This window comes from Phalangium opilio, unplaced genomic scaffold (assembly GCF_054372755.1).
Source record: "Phalangium opilio isolate 3A_F unplaced genomic scaffold, DU_Popi_V2 ptg000225l_1, whole genome shotgun sequence".
In the NCBI taxonomy this organism is placed as follows: Eukaryota; Metazoa; Arthropoda; class Arachnida; order Opiliones; family Phalangiidae; genus Phalangium; species Phalangium opilio.
Window position 1 is genome coordinate 954869 of NW_028324219.1, and position 9902 is coordinate 964770.

The 9902-nt window shown below is 42.3% G+C and overlaps 1 protein-coding gene across 1 annotated transcript; it reads right to left on the reverse strand.

Moving 5' to 3' along the window:
- Positions 1–7577: 7577 nt before the first annotated feature.
- On the reverse strand, positions 7578–8843 carry LOC149615233 (uncharacterized). The gene has a single exon (XM_089857841.1). The coding sequence runs from the start codon at positions 8841–8843 to the stop codon at positions 7578–7580; it is 1266 nt and encodes a 421-aa protein (XP_089713967.1).
- Between the last annotated feature and the right edge of the window lie 1059 nt (positions 8844–9902).

Sequence of the window (9902 nt, forward strand, 5' to 3'; positions counted from 1 at the left end):
CTTTTGGTATGCAAAACCCTGGCCTCATTCCGGAATGGGAATGCACTAATTCGCGTGGCTAATCCACATCGCCGCCCCGTCATTCTCAACCGCAACACCACCATAGCACGCGCTCATGAAGTACTCGAAGTAAATCTCCTGGACGCACCCGACGACAAAAAGGGGGTAGGTGATATCCCACCCAACCTTGAAGTCGGCCCGAACCTGACTGCGTCCGAAAAAGAACAATTAACATCACTCCTACGTAACCACGCAGATGTGTTCTCCAAGTTTGAAAGTGACTTAGGTCGTACCTCCCTCATCAAACATCAAATTCATACGGGTGACGCAGCCCCGGTCCGGTCCCACCCTTACCGGAAATCACTTAAAGAACGCGAAGTGCTACAAACAGAAGTAAATAAACTACTCTCCAACGGAACTATAAGGGAATCCTGTAGTCCCTGGGCTGCTCCCGTCATCCTTATAAAGAAACGAGATGGCACATGGCGTTTCTGCGTCGACTGGCGGAAGCTCAACCTCGTCACGAAAAAAGACGTTCACCCCCTCCCTCGCATTGATGATACCCTCGATCGCCTGGCTGGAGCTACCCTATTTACTACTCTGGACTTAGCCTCGGGTTACTTTCAAGTTGACATTGAGGAAGCCGACAAGGAGAAAAAAGCGTTCGCCACGCCAGATGGTCAATTCGAATTCAACGTTTTGGGTATGGGGCTATGCAATGGTCCTGCGACCTTTCAACGGCTCATGCACAAGACTCTCGGGCACCTAATGTGGAAAATAACGATGGCTTACTTAGATGACATTATCATCTACTCTAAAGACTTCCAATCCCATCTAAGCCATTTGGACCAGGTCTTGAACTGTCTCTAGCGTGCAAACTTGAAAATTAAACCTAGCAAATGCTATTTCGCCAAACCTAAAATAGTCTACCGAAGTCACTTCATAGATGGACACGGTACCTCCCCGGATCTCCGTAACTTGGAAGCTGTAACCAAGTTTCCAAAACCTAAAACAGTGAAGCGGGTACAGCAATTTCTGGGGCTCTCAGGTTATTATCGTCGTTTCATCAAAGATTTTGCCAATCTCGCCAAACCACTCACCGAACTCACAAGGAAAGACACGCCCTTTGTGTAGGGCTCGGCGGAAGACAAAGCCTTCATACATCTACGTGATTGCCTCATTTCTTTGCCTATCGTGGCCCACCCTCACTGGGAGACACCATTCGAGATTCACACGGATGCATCCGCATACGGAATTGGTGCAATACTTAAACAACGTATTGATGGCCAGGAGAAAGTCATCGCCTATGCAAGCCGTCTACTTAACTCGACCGAACAGAATTATAGCCCGACGGAGAGAGAATGTCTCGCCATTGTCCTCGGGGCTCAGAAATTCCGCCCATACGTCAATGGCCGGGACCTAAACATCGTAACGGACTAGAGAGCTGCAACTCCGTGGAAGAACTCCGAAACCCGCTGGGTTCCGCGTTTAAGCGATGGGAACTCCAGGAGTTGGAAATGTTTTTCTGAGATAAAATTGGAGTTGGGTGGCAGTGGAAGTTTTCGTGTGCGGAGTTGGGAGGCAATGGGAATAATGATAATTATAATTGCGGAGTTGGGAGGCATTGGAAAATTATCTTAAAACATGGAAATCTACGGAGTTGGAAAACTTAAGTCTGGTAATTGGTAGGGCTCCAATTTAAAAGCGGACTTTAGCGTTGTTTGTCTTCAGAAGCTTCGTACGAAATTCATTTTTCACCCGTTACCCACCGTGACACGTCCCCTCAGTGAGTCTCTCACACAGTGGGGCCGCGGGCGCTGGGAAGCCTTCATATAAGCACTTCCCATATGAGCGGATTTCAAAATAGCGGTCCTCATAACAACAGTTCTCTAAATAGCGGTTCCCGAAATGGCAGTTTCCCCATTACAGCAATTACCGATACAGCGGTTCTCGTAAACGCGGCGTACCGTTACAGCAGTTCTCTAAAGAGCGGAAAACAGATATGCGAAAAACTAGTTGTTTATTATGGTGTAAGCTAGCCCAGCTGGGTTATATGAACTCAAAAAGAACTAGGTCAGATATGGATAATTTGGTTAAGTTAAAGTTGATTATTTCAACTAAATAGTATTAGGTCAGGTTAGGTTAGGCTAGGTTAGTAATATTTTGGAAATTGTGTAACAATGTTACGCCTTTTCCAAAAAATTGCTGTTTACAATTATCTACTTCCAAAAGAAAATAATCTATCTCGAATTATAATATGCCTTTTCCAAAACATTACTGTTTACAATTATCTACTTCCGAAATAAAATAACCTTTCTCGAATTATAATATGCCTTTTCCAAAAAATTACTGTTTACAATTATCTACAAAAAAACATGATGTTTTATTAGGCCACATTCCTGATTAAATGATCACGGAAAAGGTAGTATTTAAAACCAACGAATATAAGTGTATTGTTAAGAAATGCTCGAAACTCAAGACAAACACTGCTATTTCTTAAAATAGCGGCCGCTATTTCTAAAACAGCAGTTTTGAAAACCTCCGCGGTTTTTTTGGAATCGCGGTTGCTATTTCGAGAACTGCTCTACAGGGAACTGCTCATATGAGGTACACCCACGGGCGCTTTCCTTTTCTCTTAAACCCATTGGCAAGAGTCTCCTTTCTAGCTTTGATGCATATTAAAGTAAGGCAGTAGGCATATTGCCAGGCACAACTAATAACAGAATGGACTCTAGAGTTAGTATTTCTTGATTCCTGAAGTTCGTGGCCTTGTCCTTCAAAGTAGCATTTGCGAAGCGAATCAGTCCGATTTTAATTAAATAGCTAATTTAAGAAACTAAGCGTAAAATATGACTCAACGACAACGCGTAGCGCCTTTTTCCCCCAAATCTTAAGTTTTAATGTCTAGAAGAATTTTATGAGTAAATATTATTCCTTATTTGAAAATCATAATTTATAACTACTCGTGATATGTATCTCAGGCCAAATTTGAAAGAAAACTAATGAGCTACAACTTTCTATTTTTCCAATTCTAAAGAGTGAAGAAATCTTCCAAAGACTAGAAACTAGAAAGATTTTAATGGACGAAGCTAGGAGTTTATGAAATTTTAATTTTCATGGAAGGAATTGGGAGGAGTTTAAGAAATCTTATTTTTCATGGAAGGAATTGGGAGGAGTTTAAGAAATTTTATTTTTCATGGAAGGAGTTGGGAGGAATTTTACATTTCGCTTGGCGGAGTTCTGCGGAGTTGAAACTTTTGATTATGGCATTGGGAGGATTTGGAGTCATTGTTACGTATTGCCTTGGAGTTGGAAGGAGTTGGAGTTTAATATTTTCATTTTGCAGCTCTCTATAACGGACCATCATGGCTTGTGTTGGCTCACGTCAGTGAAAAACCCCAATGGTCGCCTTGCCAGGTGGTCACTCACACTTCAAGAGTTTAATCCGGTGATCAAGTACAAGGATGGGAGACGTCACCTCAACGCTGACGCCCTATCCCGTTCGTTCCCCCTTTCAGCCAGCACCCGACATCCATGACTCTCTTCTCGCTAGTTCAACCACCAACCAACAATGGCGACCTGGACCTCTCTCGGTACGACATCCGTGCCCCACAACTTAAGGACAAATACACAGCGGCAATCATCGAATTCCTTGAGTCCCGACCCCTTACCGCCTCCCGGCCACTCGTCCGAGCAGCCAGATGCTTTGAACTAGTGGACGGACTACTACATCGTCGCGTACGAACGGATACCACTCTGAAATTGGCTCTAGTCGCACCCAAGGAAATCCGCACCGCCATAATGTATGCTTTTCATGACGAAGTGACCTCCGGTCATCTGGGCCTCAAACGCACCTGGGAAAGAATTCGTCCTCGCTTTTTCTGGCCCAAAATGCTAGCCCACGTCACCCACTACGTCCAGTCCTGCGAACCCTGCCAGAAGCAGAAAATTTACCCCTTCAAGCCGGCCGGATTGCTTCAACCAATTCCCCCTACGTTGAAGCCTTTCTCCAGAATAGGCCTTGACAAACTAGGCCCCTTTCCTCAATCGAACGACGGTAACGTCCATATACTCGTGTGTACCGACTACTGCACCCGTATGGTGGTGGCCAAAGCGATACCCCGATGCACCGCCAAGGAGACTGCCAACTTCCTCACTCAAGACGTGATTTTACACTTCGGCGCGCCGCGAGAAATAATCACGAACAGAGGCACCGAGAACGTGAATAAACTGGTTACCGAGATAAATAAACTTTTTTCCATCGATCACCATCGGACTACAGCGTACCACCCTCGTACCAATGGCCAAACCGAACGGTTTAATAAAACGCTCGCGGATATAATGGCCCACTACGTCGCTCGAAACCATCGTGACTGGGACCGTTTCCTCCCGTTTTTGGTATTTGCATATAACAGTTCCACTCACGACGTAACCAAATGCATTCCGTTTTATTTACTTCATGGTTACGAAGCCGACCTTCGCCTTGACGCGGCTCTCCAACTTGCGGGCAATACTATCAAGAGTCAATTTGGGTTTGAAAATATTTTGTACGCCCAGCGGGCTCGCGACTTAGCAGCATCTCGTCACGCCATAGCCCAGCAAAAAGATAAGGAAAGATTTGATAGATCACGCCCCGACATAACATTTTCAGAAGGCGATTTAGTGTACCTCAAAACTCCACGCCGTGTGCCGGGTCTGTCAGAAAAATTACTTCATAATTAAGTTGGGCCCTACCGGATCCGTCGACAGACGGCCGCAAACAACTACGAAATTACAAACTCAGAAGGATCCAAATCTGACGTGGTTTCCGTTGAACGCCTTAAACCATATTTCCCGCGAAAAGATCTGGACGAGATGACCCGACCTACCGCCACCTTGCGGGTTTCGTTTTCAACTACGCCTTCAATTCGGGAATTCTGCGCCGACGACGCTTCAGCTGATATAACCCGTTCAACACTCTCAGACCCGCTTCCTTCCCCCACACGGCAGCAGCCCCCCACACCCCACTGACGGTATCTCGCAGCGCGCTGGGGCCGCGCCATATCGACTCCTCCCCCTCGGTCCTTCGAAGATCCTCTCGACCTCGAACCAGTCCGGACCGTCTATCATATCACTAAAGAAAGGGTTTTCGTTAGCATCACCATTTTACCGGAAACCACAATCCTGCAAGAGATCTCATCCGACGCCATCATTGATTTTAACTAGTGTTTTTTATTGTTATTACTATTATTATTTTTTTTCCCCTTTGGTTACTTCTTAGTGTTATATTTTTTGTGTTCGCCGGGACGGCTTTTTTTCCCGCGGGGGAGTTGTCACGCGGAGGTGGAATAGCGTTTGACTATTTTGAATTCGCGCGCGCTTTAACTAACTAGCGCCTAGGGCGACGAAAGTATCGAGCGCCTCTAACGACACTCTCCCATAGAGAACGCCTTCTCTGCGAACAAAGGACCACCGGGTATAAAAGGCGATTCGTCCAGTGTCAAGACGATGCTTCTTACGGTAGTAACCTTCCCTTAGGCGAGATCTCAAGACTGAAAAGCCCAGCTCGCTCTTAGGCTCTTTCCCTAACTGCTCTTCCGGGGACCTAAAGGCTGAAAAGCCCAGCTCCGAGAGAGTTTGTACCGGGAACTGATTTTACCTTACCGAACTACCGTCCACGTGGTATTTTTGAGTAGTTGTACATTTGTAAATAAACCGCCAAGTCGAATAAAACGTATACCTTACATTGATTAAAACCCGTCTCGTACTTTACCTACGCGACAATATTTGCTTAAAGCCAATTTGCCTACAGTCGCATAGTCACTCTTTTTGTTCATACTGTACTTAACTAGAAGTCCGTGCGCCATTTCATCTACCATTTTGCGGAAAACAGAAACTGGTTTTCCAGTAACATGCATGTTGTGCACATAATCAGTTAGCTTTGGTAGTTCAACAAGTTCACTACAATCCTAGAAAAAAAATTAAAACAAAAAACAATTGACAACACTGGAGTACAGAAGGATATAACGACTATTATAAAACTATCTTTAAGTCACGACAAAAGCAACACTTCCCCATTTAAAGGGGCTCACCAGCGCTATTGGGGGAGACCGCCCTTAGTTCAGGGGAAAACCCCCAGCTCTTTGGCCATGAGGAATGGCGCCACCGTCGCGGTGGGCGGGTGAGCAATATGCTAACCAACAGTTAGACCCCCTCTTTACCCCAACAGCTCCGGCCAGCCCCTTTAATTGAGCTATGTCTAACAGACTACACATACCAAATTCGAGGATTCCGAACCAACACCTGGGTCGCCAATATCAAACTCCTCAAAGCTAAATTCATCTCATTGGTTTAAAGTTGAGAGTCCTGAGTTAACTTTAGACGTTTCACCCTGTTCTTTTGAGTTTTCAGTGCAACTAAAATTGGCTTCTGAATTCTGAATCATCGCTTCTTGAACCATTGCAGGTCGCTAAAAATTCAAGTTCAATATAATGATTCATAACATAGCACTGAAGGATGCAAAACTTATAAAAAATTAAAGCCTCCGAAATGGAAATCAGTATATTTACGAGAGAATATTTCTGGTCATCTCGTAGAATCATTAGGATTTCATTTTTTAATTCTATTAAAACTTCCCATTCATCAATAATGGTTCCATCACAATCTAATACAACTTTGAAACTTCCAGCAGGCCAAGCCAACTTGAGAAAAGCTATAAAAATAATCTGGTCACTTTTTCTAAATTTGCACTATGCCTAGCTACAAGAACTAAGGGATTCATTTGTAATTAGAAATGAAGGCTATCTATTCTTACCTTGATTAGCCAGTTCTTCATACGAATTAGCAATAACTGCTATTTTAATAGTTCTTTGTTATCTTGAACAACGGCATTTTTTACTCATAAATCTGAAATATTGTTTGTTCACAAAAGTAATTGATCCATTTAATTGCTAAAATATAGTCATTATAGTACTATTCCCCTACATTCATATAGTCCAGTCAAACGCACAGAAGGCGCAACCAATTTGCTTATCGTATCAAAAATAATAATAATTGTTCAGTTAGTAGTTGAGGTCCTATTTTCACCTAAGTTAACTTTCCGAATAAATCCTAATGACTACAAATCTTCCGCATTGTATATCATCGTCAAAAAGTTGTTTTGTTTTAAATAAGTAGGTTGAGGCCACTTGTATTTTAAACTTCTTAGATGTAGCAGTGTTTTTACTTCAGGGGGGTGAACCTCTTTGAGCACATAACGATTGCGATGTTCATCATAGTAAGAAATGTTTAGTTTTGAACACCACGCATAGGACTTTTGGTTTATTGTGAGCACTCGTCGTACGATGACGAACGCAGGCATTGTTGTGCAATCCGTCAGTAAAACTGTGCCGTTGCGATAATTGTGACCCAAAACTTTAATCCCCGAGCAAACATGCACTCTTTGTGGAAAGTCATTAGGTTCAAACTTCCTTAGTTGTATTTTAAGTTCATTCTCCAACGTAATTCACCATCATCCAAAAAATTTAAAGCCTTGCCACCCAAACCATCATTCTGTTGCATGCACATCCACCTTTGGTGTCGAAGTGACATGGTTTTTGCTACAGCTTTGAAACATTTCCATTGTCTATTCTTAAATAAAGCATGTTTTCCTTCTTCCCTCCTACACCAATGGTGACGCAAAGGACCGAAATTGCTCCTTGGACAGGAAAATGGTTTAGGTAGTGAAGCTTGGTTATGGTATTTTCTGGATAGTAGAGCTTTTTGAAATCTTCTCCATGCTCGCCGACTAAGAACCTTAGAGTATGGACTGTCTCTGAATTTACTACACTAGATAGAGCAAATTGGGTTATTTTTTGAAGAAGTCTGAAATTTTTCCAATTTGGGTCATCTTCTGGAACTTTATCAGCCACATACAATGGCATGTTAAATAGCAAGGATCTCATGGCTGATGCCGTTTGTTTCATTTCATTGTGAAGATGCTTATTTTCAATAATTGCAGGCTTCGTATCTGTTTCGTCATTGCCATAAGGAAAACCTTGGATTTTCACATTAAGATAATCCAATGTGAAATATTTCTCTCTTTCAGTAAAAGCAATTAACATAAGTCTTGTTTCATATTTTACGACTCCCTCTAAAAGGATGTGCATTGGATCGTGCAATAAGTGATGGGTGACATCAAATCTGGGGATATCACGTAAAGGGCTTTCTTTGCTTATTCCATACTGCTTGGACCAGTATTTATGTGCTTGAGGACTACAGAGTTTTAACGCTTTACATCTATCATTATGTTCTTCCAAGTTTCTCTCGGGAAAATCTGAGTGCAAAAACGATTTACTGATGTCTGGCCGTGTTATCTCACATGTTCTGCAAAACTTGTATGCCAAACCAACACCTTCCTTAAAGCCTCCTATCTCCTGAGCCGCAAGTGTATCTCCAGTTACGTAGGCCAGTCTTCCATGGAATTTGAGATCTATACCATTCACTTTCATCACCAACGCTTCATCTAATTCAGTTAAAACTGACTTGAAATTAGAAAGTAAACTATCAAGGCCAAATTGCTTCACGTCTTTCTGCCTTGCTACTGCCAGAAGCTGAATACTGCAGAGCTTTGACCGGAACTCGGGAGGAATGTTAAGCAATTTCCAGTAAAACATTGTGACCTTGTGTGTTTTAGCGTGTGCTCCAATTGGGTTAGCAATTTCGAAATCATCGGTGTAGAGAGACAACAACAGATACTTATGATTGAGAGGCGTTAAATCTTTGTAATAAGAGCCATCCCACACGTCGTTTATGCTGTCCAGTAAATTCGTCAATGTTGCTGTTGCATCTCTTGTGTTTCCAAATAGAGCTTCTACTTCCGGCATAGTAACTAAGGCTTTTAAAGCCTTTTCGAATGGGACACAGTAACCAAAAATATCCTTTTTTTCTAATCTTGTAGTATTTTTTTTTTTGGTGCATGTAACCAATCGGTCACCCATATGACTGGGGGAATATAATTTAAATGCTTCTTGAGAAAGGTTTCTTGCTTATACGAAGTTTCGATATCTTGAAATGGTTCCCTCAAATCAGCACCTTGTAAATTATTTTGATAACTAGAGATGAGACCTTTAGTAGCACAAATGACTTCCGATATCTGTTGATCAGATAATTTATAACTCTCTTTTAGCTTTAATATGTAGGATGCTTCAATGAAAGTTTGTTTTGAAGGCTTGGGTAAAATTTCATTGCCTTCAACTGCTGGTACAACTTCCATCCCAGCTTCTCCTTCATTTCTAGGTGCAGCTTCCAGCTCGTTCCCTTGAAATTCATCTTCATTTTCAAAATGGTCTTTTCTGCTTTTGTGGCTTCGAAGGGAACTATAGTTTTTATAAGAAGTGTGGCATATTTGACACCGAAAAGTACAGCTACTCATGTGCGGATGATCTTTTAACATGTGGCTATTATAATGACCAATGTTTTGAGAATAGAATGGGCAAATATTGCAAGAAAAAAACTTTCAAGGTTTCGAAATTCCATTTCTACAATCATAAATATATCATACAAGTTCATGGTTTGCTAAGTTTCTGAAACTCCCAATTTTCAAAAGGGACATGTACGAAAATTTCTTAATAGTCGTTAGTAATTAACAGCTATTATTTTACTGAGTTATAATTGATATTGCTAGTTAAAGGACTATAAGCATTGAGATCTTTAATATTTTCACTTAATAGGGAGCGAACAGTTCTGACCCTTAAACGTCACACCCTTCTATCTCTTACGGGTTTCATACCCCCTGACGGTTTGAAACAGTATTCTACGCGCAAAAATGCCAATCAGATGGGGCTGCGTGACGTCAGACTATCTCTTCCCCGTATCCAGTGGTTAGCTCCCTATTGTTACTTAAAACTTACCCACAAAAAGAGGTAGGATTGCACTTTACGTGA